The sequence below is a fragment of the Peromyscus leucopus genome, chromosome 4, assembly GCF_004664715.2.
Source record: "Peromyscus leucopus breed LL Stock chromosome 4, UCI_PerLeu_2.1, whole genome shotgun sequence".
NCBI lineage: Eukaryota > Metazoa > Chordata > Mammalia > Rodentia > Cricetidae > Peromyscus > Peromyscus leucopus.
Genome location: NC_051066.1, coordinates 62,374,686 through 62,394,855, shown reverse-complemented (window position 1 = coordinate 62,394,855; position 20,170 = coordinate 62,374,686). Strand labels below are relative to the sequence as shown.

Genomic DNA, 20,170 nt, shown 5'->3' with positions numbered 1-20,170 from the left:
AATATAAATGGACTGATTATTGTAACTATAATTCTTGCTTGATAACTGTTTTGTTATGTATAATTTTACTATGTTAAAGTTAAACCCTTCCTTTTTGATTAGACAGCAAAGGGGAGGTGCTGTGGGATGTTCTGTATGCTGTGAATGTGTTGCACTGATTGGTTGATAAATAAAAAGCTGATTGGCCAGTAGCCAGGCAGGAAGTAAAGGTGGGATAAGCAGACAAGAATTCTGGGAAGAGGAAGGCTGAGTCAGCAGACACCAGTCCACCATCTAGGAAGCAGCACGTAATAGCATATAGGTAAAACCACGGAACATGTGGCGTCATATAAATTAACAGAAATGGGATGAGTTTAAATGTAAGAACTAGTCAGTGGTAGGCCCAAGTTAATGGCTGAGCAGTTTTAACTAATATAAGCTTCTGAGTGATTATTTTATAAGCAGCTGAAGGGTCTGTGGGGCTGGGCAGGACCAGAGAAAACCTCAGCTACAATTACTCATTCTGTTCGTATATCAAATTATCATTCTGTAAAATATATTTTTAAAAATGAATTTAACAAATAAAGATGTTGGGAATAACAATAATGTTTGTACTTCTATTTGTACGAGATATGGGCAATTCATGGTAGAAAATATAATAAACGAGTTTTCTGAAAATATTTTCTGTTACTTGTTTCTATATAATATTGGTTCTTGTTATACAGAAATATTAAGTTTGTAAAAATGTAATTTATGATGTGTGGATTGTATGCCTGTCTTTTATTTCAGGCATTAAAGTATCACAAAATACAGAAAAATATAAACATTATTTAAAATAACCTCTATAAAAGTAACCTGTATTAAGTTTCTGCTATTGTTAGTGTAGGTATAAACCTATAAAATACAACTTCATTAGAACACCATCAACATGTCTTTCAGGTACAATAATTTGGTTCTTAGTATCTGAAATAGAGTTAATAAAGGTGAAAAGATGTCTACCATAACTCTCTTCACATGAGAATATAAGTATCTATCATATAATTATCAAATGTCTCATGGGCTCTGTTTGAAGCTTTCTAATGCCCAAGCAGAATTAGCAAATCGCTTTCCTTTGCCTAAGGAAGAGTCCCAAGAGGTGATGAAAACTCATAAATCAGTCTAATGGAGTTGAGAACACACAGGAAAAATGCAAGAAAGATTCCTCATTTAGAGGTGAGTCGCCTGTATTTGTTTCTGAAAATCCTCCACAGAGTACTCCTGACAACTTGTTATAGGTTGCTGAAATCTGGAGTTTATGGTGCTTCAAAAATCTGCCTTGAAAAGTAAAGCAGAAAACAATTTTGGTTAAATTCTGTATATGGTACAGGGAGAGATTGTCCCATCTTTATTCATATTTTATAATTAGTTCACAGAACCATTTGTTGAAAGGACTAGTCTTTCTCTACTGGATGGCTTTGACATAATTTGGACATTCACGCATAGACTTAGCCCATGTACTTACTGTAGTCCGTGATTTGTCTATTCATTGGGAAACACTATGTTTGTTTTATTAATGTGTTTTAAATGAAGTGCTGAATTCATAATATGTGAGTCTTCAAACTTCTTTATTTTTCCTGTTTGCTTATTTTGACTACCTTGGAGACTCTTTGTATTCCATGTAAATCTTATTATTGACTCTTTTGCTCCCTTTTATAACTGGCATAGAGAATTGAAAAGCTGGTTAGAATTCTAGACAAATTTCATATTAACAGCAGTGAAACTGTTTTCCAATAAATGAATAAGACTGTTACTCATTTAATAATTTTCTTTATTTCATCAAAATTTTGTGTTTCTCAGGATAGAAATCTTTTTTCTTAATTATATTTATTACTTTATTCCTTAGATTAATATTTTAATTTATTTTTTATTCTTTCCTATTTTCTTCTTTGAATTAGTATTAGATATATACATATATGTTAATTATATATATGCAACTGATATCCAAACAATGATCTAGTGCCCTGAAAATTTGCTGAATTAGTTTAGTAAGGTTTTTTTTTTCCAGCGTTTGATTAGGTTCTGCTAATGCTTAAGTATAAGATGTTCCCCACAGAAGCATATGTTTGGACATTTTGTCACCAGGTAAAGGCACTGTTTTGCTAGAGTGTAAAACCTTAAGACAATGTCCATAGCTGACAGACACATTCAGTGATGTAAGTTCAGGGTTACAACCCAGGTATGCCTCTGGAGTGTGCGCACTGTTACCTTACTGACTGTCATATGAGCAAGAAGTCTCAAGGTCCTCTTGCCACAATTCAATCTGGCTAACATCCCTACCCTAATATGGTACACTGTATCCCCTCAACCAACTGGTTAGTGATAATAAATCCTGCCAACATTAAGTTTCTTGTCAAATCTTTGAACACAGAAACAAGAAAAATGACTAACATGGATTGCTTAAAATTTTCTAAAGAACAACAAAAAAATCATGTTATCTGTGAATACAGCTATTTTATGCCTTTCTTTCTAATTTATAATTTTCCAATAGTTTATCTTATAATGATCTGGTAATCATTTTAAAGTATTGTGCAACCTCCCTCCATCCCGCTCCCTTTCCAAAGCTTCCCTTATGCCACTCTTTGCTTTTTTTAAGTCATGGCCTCCATTTCTTTCAATTGATGATGAATGCATTTATGTATATAAACAAATATTCCTAGCTATAACCTGCACAGGTGGTTTTAAAGTTTTATCTTTCATAGTTACTTCTGTGTTTTATAATTTACTCATAAGTTTTACTCATATTCATAAGGGATGCATTTAGTTTTCTCATCTTACAGTAGATTTAACTCTGGAAGTTTGATAACAAGGTAAGGTAATTTAGGCTCCATGAATAGCAAGGGTGTTTGATACTTTTTATTCATTTAGGAACATCATGAGTAAGAGTGTTTTGTTTGTTAGATGCTTAGCAGAATTTAATTGAGTGGCATTGCTCATGCTTCTCTTTCACTTATGCCATCCATACTGGAAATAACAATTAAAATACTAATTATATTTAAGATCCAGTGCTTCACTAACAATATTTCAGATAGTAACAGTTAACTCATACTTTATTTTGTAATCTTATGTGTATGTATTAATATATAAACATATTATAAAATGTATATTCATGGTATATAGTATAACATATATTGAATATAAACACAAAATATTAAGTTGTTACTGTTGGGGTCTAATTTATAATCTAATCATTATCTTTATATTTCTTACCAGCATAGGTTTCCTGAGTAGTCTATATGGATACATACAATCTTACAGTGCTCAAGTACTTCATTCTAACTGGAATCACAGGTCTCCCTGAGTTGGAGGCCCCCTTATTTGGACTTTTCCTCATTGTATACATGATCTCTGTGGTGGGTAATTTGGGCTTGATCATCCTCACCAAAATAGACTCCAGGCTTCAGACACCTATGTACTTCTTCCTTAGACAGCTGTCTTTCACTGACCTTGGCTATTCAACTGCTGTAGGGCCCAAAATGTTAATAAACTTCATTGTTGATCAACCTACAATTTCCTATCATTGGTGCTCAATCCAGCTGACCTTCTTCAGTGTGTTTATCACTACTGAAGTTTTTGTTCTGTCAGCCATGGCTTATGACCGCTATGTAGCCATCTGCCATCCACTACTGTACACAATTATCATGTCACAAAGATTGTGCCATGTGCTGGTGGCAATACCTTACCTCTATAGTATTTTTATATCTTTATTGACAATTATCAAGATTTTCATTTCATCATTTTGTGGCCATAATATCATCAGACATTTCTACTGTGACAGTCTGCCACTGATATCATTGCTGTGCTCAGACACACATGAAATTAAGCTGATAATTTTAATCTTTGCAACTTTTAATTTGGTTTCTTCTCTTCTGGTGATCTCCATATCCTACATCCTGATCCTTGTAGCAATTCTTAGGATGAACTCTTCAGAGGGCAGGCACAAGGCCTTTTCTACCTGTGGCTCCCATCTGACAGTGATAGTTATATTCTATGGGACTCTATTTTTTATGTATGCACAGCCAAAGTCCAATCACTCATTTGAAACTGGTCAAATGGCCTCTGTGTTCTATACACTGGTTATACCCATGCTGAATCCCATGATCTACAGTTTGAGGAACAAAGAGGTGAAGCAGGCCATTCATAGAAAATGTAAAATGTGTGTGAATATTCTACTTAAATTGTAAAAGGATAGGATATAATAAAAAGAAAATATGTGTTAGTTTATATGTAGCATACCTAATATTCCTTTAGCTGGGTAATACTGTCTTTTCAAATGGCCAAGATTCTAAGTGATGAGTACAGATATACAGAAAAACTAATTATTGATTAATTCATATTGATCACTTTTGTGTGACTTGAATATTTGTAGGTTTTATAATGTAAAGTTGTACTTGGATTTCATTTCCACAAATCATGTCATATATCGTGCTTCTTGTTCCCTTCAAATAAACTCATTTAAACTAAAAGCATGATTCCTTAATGTGCATTTCATATCTAGTGCTGTAATTCCTAATATTGTAAAACATAAAGCATGTCTATATACACAATCACATGAGATCATATAATGTTCTGCTAGAAATCTTAGATGATGAAAGACAAGAGGAACAATTATAACTATTTCTATCCTTGAAACTTAAGAAAAGAAAAAGAAGGAGACAAAGAATAATCTCTGACATTTTTACATGTGGTATCTAAAAAACTCTCAACAAGTGGGTCCCTTTTCACAGTCCTGAATGTCTCCTATGGAAGTTTTGTATTTATGTGTCTGCAGCCACAGTCTCATCGTTCCTATGCAATGACAAAGTAACTTCTTTGTTTTATACCCTGGCATCCCCATGTTGAATGCCTTGATCTGTTGTGTGAGAAACTAAGATGTACAATATTCCCTACAAAGGACATGGAAACATTGCCCAATACTTTTTTCTTAAAATTAAAGAACAATGTGATTCTAGCCAGTCATCATATGGATGTCACCCTTTCATTTATAAGACTTATAAAGAAGAGCAAGCCCATGAGGCCTCCACATATGCTTACAATTTCCTTGCCATGTATTGTCACAATCAAATCATTATAATCAGGAACAGAAGAGCAAAATACTTCCTTAAGAAAGAGATGAGTTATAAATACAATTACTGATGCAGTATTTTTGTGTGTGCAATTGGCCAAAACTGCAGATAAATAGAATCATTGTACTGTGTGACATGTGAGGACATGATCCTGTATTTTTTAAATTATTCTAATAAAATAACCAATGTCCTTGTGTCTATCTAACTATTTTTCACATTTATCCTCTTTTAACTTTAATAGCTGTCTATGATGTTATTTATAATCACTCTTATTAGTAGAACAGGGAATGTAGACATCTGACTGTTCTCAAATAGCCACATTCCACACAGGAAAACTAAGATCTTCATGTTCTGTTGTCTGTGTTTTCACCTTTACTGACTGCCTTACCAAGTTATTAATCTTTAATACAGCAGCATGTTTACAATGACTCAGTCAGTGTAGCATTTGATTTTGTCAAATATAACATGTCTATATTTCATAGTATGAGAATTATTTTTGGCTTTTTTTAAATTCCCCACACTGATTTACAGAGTGGTTAGAAGAATTTGCAATTGTACCAAAAGTGAAGGAGGATTCCCTTTTCCCAACATGTTTTCCAACATGTGTCATTGCTTGACCTATTAATCTCAAAGCTGTTTTGATTTAAATTTCTCTAATTGGTAGGGATGATGAACACTTTTTAAAAATATTTTTCAGTCATCTTTTTCTCCTTTTTAGTACTTTTTGTTGAGACCATGGGTGCAATTCTGAATGAGACATTTGGATTTTTGGCTATTAGTTTGCTTGTTTTAGTTCTTCCTATGATCTGAATATTAACCTCATGTACAATGATGTATAGCTGATAAAGATTTTTGCTTATTCTATGGGCTTCCTCTTCACCTATGACACTACAGAAGCTTCTTAGTTTTATGATTTCCCACTTGTCAATTGTTGGCTTTCATTTTGAGCAAATGAAGTCCCATTCTGGAATTCCTTTCCAATACCTATATACTCTATGGTACTCCCTGAGTTTCCTCTTAAAGTTTCAGTGTCAGGATTTCACATTTAGGTCTTTGATCCATTTGGAGTTAGTCTTTGTGGAAGGAGATAGATATGAGTATAATGTCATTCTTTTTCTGTGGATGTCCATGTCCCCCAGCACTGTTATGTTGAAGACACTTTCTTTTTTCTAGTTTTTATTATTTTTGTTGTTGTCATCTTTGTCAAATATTAAATGGCTGAAGTGACTTGTACTCAGGTTTGGCCCTCCAATTTTCTTCCAATATTTACATGTCCATTTTTATGCCAGTACTATGTCTTTTAATTACTATAGTTATGAAAGATAACATAAAGCTATATATCCCAGCCCAGCCACCCTTTGACATATGCACAAAGGATTCAACAGCCTACTCCAGAGAAACTTGCTTAGCTAGGTTCATGCTGCTCTGTTCACAAAAGCTAGGAAATGGAAACAACCCAAATGTTTTTCAACAGATGAATAGACAATGAAGATGTGGTATAAATATTCTACAGAATATTATTCAAGTGTAAAGAAAAATGAAATCATGAACATTACAGGTAAATGGATAGAAAACAGAAATGACCAAGCCAAACAAGACAAGATCTTACTTAGTGAAGTAACCTAGACCCAGAAAGACAAGTGTTGCATGTTCTCTCTCATCTGTGGTTACTAGCTCCAAGTATTCAGATGTGATACAAATTCACTCACCAGAAACTGAAAAGGGACCATTTCAGTGTTAGGATAGGCAAAGACTAAAGATAACAATAGAATAGTACTCATGATCTGATAGGGAAATCAAGAAAGGGGAGAGGGGCTCTAATTATAGAGGGAAGAAAGAGATAACTAAAGAGGAATGAGAGACGGTAAAATAACAGAACGTTGTCTTAATAAACGTCATAAGGAATCATATGACTATTTGTCTTAAAACCTATTATATATATATATATTATATATATATTATATATATATATATATATATATATATATATATAATTGTACTGTATGTTTAAATGAAATTAGTTTAAATGAAAATTCCCCATCTGGACTGATGGTATTCCCCACAAGAGCCAAATACCAATAACAAAAATCCAATAGCAGACTTGAATAGACCTCTTTTTAGTTGTTGATTAGAGATGTCTACAGACTCCCAAAACAGGTAGCATATTCATATTGCACTTCACTGCTCCCTAGTGGTGGAAGGTAAGTTCTTGTTTCTGTCAGATGTGGGGTTGGTGAAGACCTTTTCCCATTCTGTAGCCTGTCACTTTGCCTTGTTGACTGTATCCTTTGCTCTACAAAAGCTTCTCAGTTTCAAGAGGTCCCATTGATTGATTATTTCTCTCAGTGTCTGTGCTACTGGTGTTATATTTAGGAAGTGATCTCCTATGCCAATGCTTTCAAGACTACTTCCTACTTTCTCTTCTATCAGGTTCAGAGTATGGATTTATGTTGAGGTCTTTGATCCACTTGGACTTAAGTTTTTTGCACGGTGACAGATATGGATCTCTTTGCAGCCTTCTACACGTTGATATCCAGTTATGCCAGCACTATTTGTTGAAGATGCTTTCTTTTTTCCATTGTACAGTTTTGGCTTCTTTGTCAAAAATTATATGTTCATAGATGTGCGGATTAATGTTAGGTTTTTCAATTTAATTCCATTGGTCCGCATGTTGGTTTTTATGCCAGTACCATGCTGCTTTTATTACTGTAGCTCTATAGTAGAGCTTGAGGTCAGGATCATGATGCCTCCAGAGGTTGTTTTATTGTACAGGATTCTTTTGGCTATCCTGGGTTTTTTGTTTTTTGTTTATGAAGTTGAGTATTATTGTTTCCAGGTCTGTGAAGAATTGTGTTGGTACTTTGATGGGGATTGCATTGAATCTATAGATTGCTTTTGGTAAAATTGCCATTTTTACTATGTTAATCCTGCCTATCCATGAGCATGGGTGATCTTTTCATTTTCTGATATCTTCTTCAATTTCTTTTTTCAGGGATTTAAAGTTCTTGTTATATAGGTCCTTCACTTGCTTGGTTAGTGTTACCCCAAGGTATTTTATGTCATTTGTGGCTATTATAAAGGGTGATGTATCTCTGATTTCCTTTTCAGCTTCTTTGTCCATTGTATATAGGAGGGCTACTGATTTTTTTGAGTTGATCTTGTACCCTGCTATGTTGCTGAAGGTGTTTATAAGCTGTATCAGTTCCTTGGTCGAATCTTTGGGGTCACTCAAGTATACTACCATGTCATCTGCAAATAGGGAAAGCTTGACTTCTTCCTTTCCAATTTGTATCCCCTTAATCTCCTTATGTTGTCTTATTGCTCTGTCTAGATCTTCAAGTACTATATTGAATAAGTATGGGGAGAGTGGACAGCCTTGCCTCGTTCCTGATTTTAGTGGAATCACTTTGAGTTTCTCTCCAATTAATTTGATGTTGGCCGTTGGCTTGATGTTACCCTGATTCCTAAACCAAACAATGATACAACAAAGAAAGAGAACTACAGACCGATCTCCCTCATGAACATTGATGCAAAAATACTCAATAAAATACTGGCAAACAGACTCCAAGAACACATCAAAACAATTATCCACCATGATCAAATAGGCTTCATCACAGGGATGCAAGGGTAGTAAAACATACGAAAGTCCGTCAATGTAATACAACATATAAACAAACTCAAAGAAAAAAAACCACATGATCATCTCAGTAGATGCAGAAAAGGGCATTTGACAAAATCCAACACCCCTTCATGATAAAGGTCTTGGAGTGATCAGGAATACAGGGAACATACCTAAACTTAATAAAGGCAATTTCATATTTCTAAAGATAATATGGACTCAGATCCAGAGGGCCTGTGCTGGAAATGACCTGAATGCTTCCTATCTGATGACTAGCTTTCCCCAGGAGACACCATGCAAGCTTTCAAAGTGGGAAGTCAACCAAAACTCATACCCAGCTATGATGCTTATAAGGCACAACAACGAAGAGAATGAAACGATACCCCAAGAGTGCAATATTAGTTTGCACACTTTGACAGTAACCAACAGCTCTCTAATTGGACTTAAAATCCACTGAACAAGAGGAAAATCATGCCTGGTATTGAGACTTGACCAGCTATCCAGTGCAGGTGAAGCTATGGATCTTGAAAGAGAGCTTAAAACTGCCACATTAATAAACCTGCAGAATCCATAACTACATTCTAGACAACCAACAAATCCAAAGATAGTAGCCCAAAAAGAAAAAAAATATATAATAAAATAATAATAATAAAATTAGAAAATATGACAATATTTATTTAGTTAGACATCACCTATTAAGAGATTCCTTAAATGTAAATTTATTGATTTTCCTGTTAAATGGTATAGTGTAGTTAAATAGAGAAATAAGTAAGATCTAAATATGTGGATTTTTTTATAAGGCACTCTCTTTGCCCCTATAAAATTTCAAAGATCAAATGAGAAGAAATAAAATGAAATGTCCCAGTATGAAGTTTAGTTTATTAGTTAGTTTTGTGTATTGAATATCTGTGTAGGACACATCACTTAATGCCTTCCTTTTCAACTGTAAAAGGCATCAGTGTGTTTCCATTCATTCATGGGATGGCTGAATTACACGAGCCAGAATTATGACCTTATAATGCCTTCATTTATAATGAAAATATGATTTAAGGAGGTGGATATAATTTCCAGTTATTAATTGTTTGATTGTAATGTCTAATTTTATGTATGAATTTGACAGACCTAAAGAATGTCCCAATAGTCAATGACTGTTATTTATACTAGTGCTTAAAAAGATCGATTGATGAGTCCATGTAAAAAATAAATAGGCATAGAGAAATCTATTATGGCCTCAACTATGGACATGGAGCTACAGGCAACTGAGGAATTCTAAGAGTAGGAGATGCAGTCTTCACACGATAGACCTCCCAAACTGGTTACCCAAAAACAAGTGGCCAGCCTTTAAAACGCATGCATACAAGTAACATTATTTGGGCTGAGCAAGTTGTATTTACACACACACACACACACACACACACACACACACACACAGAGAGACAGAGAGAGACAGAGACAGAGACAGAGACAAACAGACAGATACACATATGGAAATATATATATATATATATATATATATATATATATATATATGTTTACATACTTAGGAATGTGTGTGTGTGTCTGCGTGTAAAATTTTAAAAAACAATTAAAAATAAAGTCTATGAATTTGAACAGGAACAAGGGATGTGTTCATAGGAAAACTAGGGGGAGGAAAGAGAAAGAGGGAAACAAATGTAACTATATTTATAATAAAATGATGTATATGTCTTCCATACACACACACACACACACACACACACACACACACACACACACACACACAATTACAGTGGAACCTCTTGGCCTGCCATCAAACTGTGGCCATTAAGGTTTTTAAGCTTTAGTCTAAGATTAGACCCACTTGTATTTCATAGTCATTCTGGGGAATTTCTTAGTCTCCATATGACATACACATACACATAGAGAAATGCACGTAGAGACAGAGACTCAGAGGGATAGAGAGACACATAGGGAGAGAGTCAGTTTGAATCCTGTTTGCTGAAGATCCTTAAATGAATCACCTGCAATTAATGTTCCTGACTAACAACCCGTGAGCAAAACCTAAGTATTTTCAAACTCAAATACTTTAGGGACATGCAACTAATTGCATGGCATTTCTTTAGTAAGCATCAATTCTCCAAAGATTAAAATACATAAATTCATAAATGGCTCTTAGTAGTGTAAGGATGACATGCCAGAGCCAGACAGAAACTTCATAGATGTCGTTGTAGGTAATAAGCAGAATGTTTCTATGAGGACTTATGCTAGATACATTCATGATTCTTTCAAAGATTCCTATCACTCTTCAATGCTTGCATATAAATAGCTTCCCACATTTTTTTGGTTACATTTATAATTTAATATTATAGTGTGGGTGAACAAGCTATATGCCCATAAGAGTCTTTTAAAAATCATGGTATTGCTTTCAATGATTAAGTTTTATATAACTAACTTTATCTCTAACAGAAAAGAAACAGACCCAATGAAGCGCTGCTGAAAAGATATGTCATTAGTATTTTTAACGGCAGAATCACACAGCTGCAGAGGTACAAGCTTTCTTTTGAAAGTCCAAATATTTAGACATTGGATTTCCTTAGATTTTCTTTTTGATCTTTTGAAAAACAATCTAGGCTTCAAATATTATTTAAGTATATGTACAAATCCAATTCTTCCACGACATTTAAAAGTAAAATGGCCGGGCGGTCGTGGCGCACGCCTTTAATCCCAGCACTCGGGAGGCAGAGCCAGGCGGATCTCCGTGAGTTCGAGCACCTGGCTACAAGTGAGTTCAGAAAGCAAAGCTACACAGAGAAACTTCTCGAAAAAAAAAAAAAAAAAAAAAAAAAAAAAAAAAAGTAAAATGGGAATGCTCATGTTTTCCCATAAAGAACATGATTATGAAAATGAATGTATTGAAGTACTCAGACGTATGTCCATGATGCAGTGTCAAGAATGTTCTTCCATTCTAGTGGAATGTGACAGGCTCCAGGAAAAAAAATCTAAAAACAATAGACAACATTATAAGAAAATTATGTTCCTTTTATAGAACTCTAAAAGAATGTCTTTTCATTATCTGATATATAGAAAAGTTTTATTGACAACACACATTATACTTTATAGCATTTGATGATTGTAGAAAAAAGATGAAGAAAAATAAGAATAAATTTATGGTTTTTAATATTTACTATAGCTATCTGATAATTTCATCTGATTTAAATTTCTGTACTTCTCATGTGAGGAAGACATATTCTGGCAAGCTGGTAAGACATAATGAGGTCTCAACATCATAAGCAATATTTCAATTAATGTACTTGCAAGTCATAATTAATGAGTTGTATGTTTAATGTAACAAAGTATATGATTTTATATTCCTCACAGTTAATTTAGAGACTTTTCTCTACCATTTTTATTAACAGTTATCATATCTGTGTAGGACTCATTTGTCTCTTAAGGCAGTGTTGGTACTCACAAAAGCTTTAAAATGGGAGACAAGTTTGTAGATATATGCCTTCCTCCTCTCAGAAGACTTTCAAGGACATGCTGTTTATATATCCATAAGTGTAATGAGCTTTAGAAACCAGCATTTTTGCCAAAATAACCCTTTGTTAGGATTGTAACAAGATATAGCACTGAAAATACTAATGTATAAACATTATACACATTATATATGTGTGTCTTATACACATTTTCTAAACTTTTCTAGTCAAGACACAATTATTAAAAATCAAAATATAACAGACTTTTATTTTCACACAAAGACACTTAATATCCACTCTGATGTTTACTCTGACCCTATGATCTGTTTTCTTATTTTAAATTTTATTTATTTACTATTTATTTATTTATTTATTTATTTATTTATTATAGCTAAATAATTGGCTGCATTGATGGATGTGCACCATGTGCATGCCTGGTGCCTTCAGAGGCAAAAAGAGAGCATAAGAAACCTGGCAATAGGAGTTAAGTAAGCTGCCACATGGGTGCTGTGAGTGAGACCTGGATCCTCTGCAGGGTCAGCGGTTGCTCCTGATTGCTGAGCTATCACTGCAGTCACTGCTCTGTTTCCTCATTCAGACACTGTCCAACATTTATCCAGTGTATCCGGGTTATAACATATTCTGGAATAAAGGCTTCATGGTACTTTTCTTTACATAATAGTTCCTACATGCTTTATAAATTTGAGGTTTGCTATTTTTATAACATCAAAATAATTATTTAATCATATTACTAAAAGCAATTTATAAGACCCACTATAACATTGACTTTATAAAAACAACTAGCTGAAAACTTTAAAATAGTACAATAATAATTATATATGAAACTACAAAATTCATAACATTGATTCTACTTTTAAATGTCATTTTCTATTTATATCTTGTCTCACTTCTGACAAAGACAATGCAATTATGCCCTGAGTTAGTACTGCATTATTTAAATAAAACTTAACTTAAAACCCCTAATCTATCTCTGTCTCTCTTAAATTCTAGTTAAAATTTTTATTAGTAAAAATATTGTCATTTTCAAATAACATAACTGGAAATTTCAGAGGTGTCTAATTAACATTTGTTACAGATTTTCCCAGAAGATAATGCAGAAAAGTTATTGGATGGACTGATGTATCAATCCAGAACATCAGTTAGCTATAAGGCCAGATGGAGACACCCAACCTCACAGTGGTGGCTGAATTCATCCTGCTGGGCATCAATGACCGTCCTGAGCTACAGGCCCCATTGTTCGGATTGTTCCTCATCATCTATCTGATCTCATTGGTTGGCAACATGGGCATGATCATTCTCACCATAATGGATCCCCGGCTGCAAACACCAATGTACTTCTTTCTCAGACACCTGGCTATCACTGATCTTGGTTATTCTACAGCTGTTGGACCCAAAATGCTGGTAAATTTTGTTGTGGATCAAAATACAATCACTAATCATCTTTGTGCAACACAGCTAACTTTCTTCCTTGTGTTCATCATTTGTGAACTTTTTATTCTGTCTGCAATGTCCTATGATCGCTACGTGGCCATCTGTAAGCCTCTGCTCTACACTGTCATCATGTCACAGAGGGTATGTTGGATGCTAGTGGCAGTTCCTTATTTCTATAGTGTAATTATTTCTCTTCTAATCACTATAAAAATTTTTGCTCTACCCTTTTGTGGCTACAAGATCATTAGTCACTTCTGTGATAGTCTCCCTTTAATATCATTGCTCTGCTCAAATACACATGAAATTGAAATTATAATTTTGATTTCAGCAGGGTTTAATTTGGTTTCCTCTCTTGTGGTCCTCCTATTTTCTTACCTACTCATTCTTATAGCCATTTTTAGGATGAATTCAGCTGAAGGAAGGCAGAAAGCTTTGTCTACCTGTGGGTCCCACTTGACAGTGGTCATCGTCTTCTATGGGACGTTGATATTTATGTATGTGCAGCCTAAGTCAAGTCACTCCTTTGACACTGATAAGGTGGCATCCATCTTTTATACCCTGGTTATCCCCATGTTGAATCCCTTGATCTATAGTCTAAGGAACAAAGATGTAAAATGTGCCCTACAAAGGTTGTGGAAAATATTATGTAATGTTTTTTCTTAATGTTTTACATAAAATGAATCCTATAAATTTTAATATAGGCATTTTCATTTCTATGTGTGTATATAGCTTAATAGGAAGCAAAGAGAAATCATCCAACATGTACTCATCTAGTGTCTTAAAATTTTTCACCCATTTTGGTTGTTCTAAATAAATAAATTAAACATAGAAAATATACTTTTAATTGAAATTTGTTAAATTTTCTAAGAAACTTCATAAGTTTAATAAAGGAATGATCTAGTATAAGGAATAATTTAATTTTCATTAGTTACCAGATAAATAAGAACTAAAATGAAAATGAGATACAGCCTGTGCATATCCCATTTTTACTTTTGTATTTTATGTTATTACTAATATGGCCCTCACTGGCCTATAATTCTTTACATAAACCACTCTGGTCTTGAACTCATTGAGGTCCATGTGCCTCTCTCTCATCAATGCTAAAATTAAAAATGTACACCACCATGCCTGGCTCCCATTACTATCCAAAGGATCATTGGTTCTCTGCCATATCAGAGGAACAAAGGTGGAAATTGGGGTTCAGGGTGTCAGCCCACCAGAAGAAAAACTCTCTGATGGATATAAAACTCATTAAGCAAGGCCATGAATCTACAGACTCCAGAATGTTTTTTTGATTCTGTTGTCCTTCTACATATTTGCTGCTACAATCTTTCTCTGGCATCTGTTATGAAGTGTGTTACTATGGAGTGTCTCCCACTGCCTATATTGTAGTATGTTTATATCATAAAAACATCCCAATCTACTGGGCATTTATATCTGTGGATTTTCAGGAAGATGACTCCTCCTTAAACTGTACTGTCTAAGTTGGTAATGAAAATTTTGATGAATAAAAATGAATACAAGGAAATGCTACATAGTCAGGGCTTATGAGTCCCACTTAGGAGCTGCTTCAGATCACAGCTCAGATTTATGATTTAGGAAAATATTTGAGTCCAAGAGCCAGGCTCGTTTAAATTCTTTGATCTTAATGCTAAGAAACACAGCCACAGGTTTCTTATGTGCCATTAATTAGTACTAAGCTTCAAAATAGTTTTAGATTAGACCAGATGCCTTGTTAATGATCTTTAAGATAAACATTCTCAGAAAAATCAATCTTTAGTTCACAAGGACACACTGAACTGTCTGGCTAGGTCCTAAATACAAAATAGCTCAATCATTGCTAGCTGGCAATTATTGATTAATGATTAATTCTTTGCACCCATTCCTGATCTCAATTTGAGAAAATAATTTCTGACTAGTTAGGATTACAGAAAATAATTTGACTCTGTAGCCCGAAAAATAAGGCTACAGATTTGACAGTCAGGAGTCACACACAGGGCAGGAAGTACATTTTGAGATTTAAAGTGCCACAGTATCTTGGAAGTGCAGACTTGAGCTGATGCTAAAGATATGGGACCTGAGCCTGAACTAAAGTATCTGTGACATTCCAGGTGTCTCCCTGTCCCAAGACTTGAGCTAACACTCTCCTGCCCTCTGTGATAGGAGAGGGCATCCAGATTCATGGCTATAGACCAAATACTACTGTTATTAAAAAGAAAAGTAGTGATAAAAATTACTCCTAATGATGTTCTTCTGTACTCATATATCAATGCCTTTTTTCAGCCATCATCAGACAAGCTTCCTCCTGCAGCAGATAGGACAAATACAGAGATCCACATCCAGACAGGAGAGAGAGAGAGAGAGAGAGAGAGAGAGAGAGAGAGAGAGAGAGAGAGAGAGAGAGAGAGAGAGCTTAGAATTCTCAATTCTAAATGGGATGTCTTTATAAAATCCCTCCCCCAGAGCTCAGAGAACCCTGCAGAAGAGAAAGCAGAATGTAAGAGCCAGAGAAAATAGAGGACAACAGGAGAACATGGCCCTCTAAATCAACTGAGCAAAGCTCAAGAACTCACAGAGACTAAAGCTGTAAGCACCATGCATGCAGAGGTCTTCACCAGGTCTTCTATGTATATGTTATGGCTTTGAGTTTAGTGTTTTTAATGAGACTCTTAAGTGTGTGAAGAAATGGGTCCCTGATCCCTGTGTGTTCTCTTGGGTTCTTTTTCTTCTGCTGGTTTGCCTTGTCCAATATCGTTGCGATGTTTTTTTTATTTCTATATTTTATATTGTTATATTTTGTTGTTATCTCTTAGAAGCCTATTATTTTTATGAAAGACAAAAAAGGAGTGGATCCCCCAGGGTGGCCATGGCTCGCTGGCCTAGGCGTAGCCGCCCAGTGTCGCGGGAGCCCAGCGGAGCACATCATGGTGGGCCTCAACTCACTGGAGGCAGTGAAGCTAAAAATCCAGGCCCTACAGCAGCAGCAGAGGTACAACGCAGAGGACCACGTGCAGGGCATGCAGCACCAACTGGAAGCCAAAAGCGAGCAGCACTAGAAAGCTGAAGGAGTTGTGGCTGCTCAACTGCCGCATCCAGCTGTTGGAGGAGGAGCTGGACCACGCTGAGGAGTGACTGCTGGCCACAGCCCTGCAGAAGCTAGAGGAGGCAGAGAAGGCTGCAGATGAGAGAGAGAGAGAGAGAGAGAGAGAGAGAGAGAGAGAGAGAGAGAGAGAGAGAGAGAGAGAGAGAGAGAGAGAGAGATGAAGGTGATAGAGAACCGAGCCATGAAAGATGAGAAGGTGGAGATCCAGGAGACGCAGCTATAAGAGGCCAAGCACATAGCCAAGGAGGTTGACCTCAAGTCCTAAGAGGTAGCGCCTGGAGGGCAAGCTGAGGAGAGCAGAGGAGTGTGCAGAGGTGTCCAAACTAAAGTGTGCACCTGGAAGAGGGAACTCAAGAATGTCACTAACAACCTCAAGTCACTAGAGGCTATTTCTGAAAAGTATTCTGAAAAGGAGGATAACTATGAAGAAGAAATTAAACTTCTGTCTGACAAACTGAAGGAGACTGAGACCCGAGCTGAGTTTGCAGAGGACAGGTTCCAAACTGGAGAAGACAATAGATGACCTGGAAGAAAAGCTTGTCCAGGCCAAAGAAGAGAATGTGGGCTTACATCAGACTCTGGATCACACATTAAACAAACTTAACTGTATATAACCCAAACCAGAAGAGTCCTGTTCCAACACCAACAGGACTCCAGAGAGTGTGCCGTGTCATCCTGTCTTGTAAGAAGTTCCTCATGTTACTGTGTTTCCACCTTGCTGGAAATGCTTAACAGACAATGAATTCATGACCAAATATTTCGTATCAGACAAGCTTTGAGCACCAATTAAGTGTCTTTCCTTTTTCTTTTAAATGTCAGAGGCTCCTTCAGCTAGTCTTGTTCTTAAATTGCATTTATTCCTAAAATATGTGGGGAATTTCTCACTTAGTGCAGTTGCTTAAAGCTGAGGGCCTTTGGTTCCTGGGAATTAGTCAGCCCTACACTTTCAAACACAGGCTCAAGTATCTGATAGTATCTGATCGCTGTTGGGGAAGTTATGGGAGGCTGGGAGTTGTCACAAGAAAAAGTGTAAGAATTTTCCACATAGAGGAAAAATTAAGAAGAGGCTAATATGGGAAGTCAAGTCATAGCTAGACTGTCCTGATCATGCTGAGTTGTCTCCACATCCCACTGTGCAGAACAAATTTTAAGCATTCCAAGTGAGGATGCTAGGGTGATTGCCCACATGTCTTCTGATAGATCCTTGATTCTGTTCCATGTGTGTTTTCCTTTCACTCCAAAATTGTTCTCTGAGGAGCAAGTGTCTTATCCAAGGACTTATCTGCTGTGGTCTAATTACATGCTCAGCAAGGAATATAGCAGAGTCCAATCTTTTTCAGATCAGTCATGTCAAAGACTGCTAGCAAAGTCAGGCACCGTGGTGCACAGTTTTATTACCAGTGCTCAGTAGACAGAGGCAGGTGGATCTCTTGTGAGTTTAAAGCTGACCTGATCTACAGAGTAAGTTACAAGCCATTCAGGGCTACATAGTGAGATCCTGTCTCAGATAATAAACAAAAAGACTGCTAGCCATCAATACATTGAGGAGGCTGTTCTAATAACAAATGTTAGGCCACAAAAGGTTCCTCCAGCAGCAAATGGATAGAAAAAGGAAGTGGTTTAACTTCATCTCCATTGCTCAGGGAACAACAAATGGAAGCCTGACTTTACCAAGACTTGAATTCCTTCAGAAGTGACACTAATAAAAGACCAAGATACTCATGATTGAACTGAATGTGGAGTATTCTGTAGGGTGCACATTTTTTTTGGGCTCTGTTGTAGTTTTGCTTTCTCAGTTAACATATCAGACTAAAACATTCCACATTCCCTAACAGTGTGGAGACAACTCCATTTTACAGTTCTGACTGAAAATCGCCCTGCTTCTAGCTTATCTGAACCCCTGCCCCACACTCCTATTTATTAAGCATCATACTACCAGGGAGATGAACTTTTAGCAAACTGTGCAATTGAATAAAACCTACTCTGTTTAAGATTCTTGCAATTGTATCATATGTGATAATACTACTTTTTCTACATTTTGGTCAAATACAGTTTTACATAAAAAAGAAAGGGAGTGGATCTGGATAACAGGAGTGGCAGGAGGAACTAGGATGAGGAACTAGGATAAGAAAGGAGAAACTGCAATAAGTATATATTGTATAGGTAAAGGATCTTATCAAAGACAAAAAGTAAAGATGCAGTAAATTTATGCAATAATGTAATATAGCAAAACTTTAAAAGGATTAACTTAAGAAGGAAACACATTATTGAAAGACTAGACCTTTTATTTTCTCTACTTATATGGCATGTAATATCTATATATAAAAAGTTGATCAGTACTTGAATCTGAGAAAAGATTTGGAAATTTAAAGATGAAACAAATTTGCAAAACATGGATATAATCTAGGACATGGAGGAAATTTTTTGGTGTTGAAAATATTCTGTGTATTGATTTAGGTTTTGCACAGTAAGTTCAAAGAGCATATAGCTTTTAAAACATCAATTTATATGATTTATATTTCATTACATGTAAATGCACCTTAATTCTTATGCATATTGAAGTCACCTCAGCAATTAATATTGGTATCATGGCAATGTCTATTATCCCAAGGGACCCATGCCTTTACTCAGGGTGTACAACAATTGGGTCCTCATTGCAATAGCATGTTGCATTGCAATAGGCTACAAAGGACAGACATATTTGTCTCAATCTCACAAGGAAAACCTCACATCAAATATTTTAGCTGTTATAATATGGCTTTCAGAAGGACACAGCTGGGTGTCTTTAGGAATTGTAACATCTAACTCATAAATGTAGGTTGAACAATAAGTCTAATGTCTCTCAAATGTTTCCCAAAGTAATAGTCTAAAAGGAAGACTTCTTATGTGACAGCAATAATGCATGCATAATTATATCATGATTTTGAAAGTGTTCCACTTTTAAAGGGTTAAAGCACATTTCAAATTATTTCCCATGATGACATTAATAATTGATGCCCTTTAAATAAATGAATAAATTATTTAAGTTATTCAGGTCTCTGTGGGATTCACAGGTTATTTATATTGTCTGTCTGCTTCTCCACAGTTATCTCTATATTCCCCTTGGAGAGCACACAGGGTGTCTCAGACAATTAGAAAGACACAACAAAATATTAAGTGTCTAAGATGATCCAGATGTGATCATCTGAATAAATTCATGATATTTCCCCAGGGAACATGAGAAAGAGCAACAAAAACCATAAATTCTTGCTACTGAAAGAGAAAATACAGGTGATTTAGAATATGAGAATTTGATCCTTTTGTGGAAGGTAAGTGATTTATTGTATTTAGTATAGACTCCAGCATGCAAATGTGTTCATAACATTTCTGGCCTCTTGCTATTGGCACTATTTGATCCCTTGAAACACATGGCAAACAGTGCATTCACTTGTGTTTCCTATGGAGTTGCATTGCAGATGTA

At 35.5% G+C, this 20,170-nt stretch overlaps 2 protein-coding genes and 1 pseudogene across 2 annotated transcripts; all 3 read left to right on the top strand.

Annotated features, from left to right (window-relative positions):
- The first annotated feature begins 3,251 nt into the window (after positions 1-3,251).
- Positions 3,252-4,199, top strand: LOC114710116 (olfactory receptor 8K3-like). Its single transcript, XM_028894199.1, has one exon. The coding sequence runs from the start codon at positions 3,252-3,254 to the stop codon at positions 4,197-4,199; it is 948 nt and encodes a 315-aa protein (XP_028750032.1).
- A 9,132-nt stretch (positions 4,200-13,331) lies between these two features.
- LOC114710112 (olfactory receptor 8K3-like) lies at positions 13,332-14,270 on the top strand. The gene has a single exon (XM_028894195.1). It carries the CDS (start codon positions 13,332-13,334, stop codon positions 14,268-14,270), a length of 939 nt encoding a protein of 312 aa, XP_028750028.1.
- Positions 14,271-16,531: 2,261 nt separating this feature from the next.
- On the top strand, positions 16,532-17,324 carry LOC114710091 (annotated as a pseudogene).
- Positions 17,325-20,170: the final 2,846 nt, after the last annotated feature.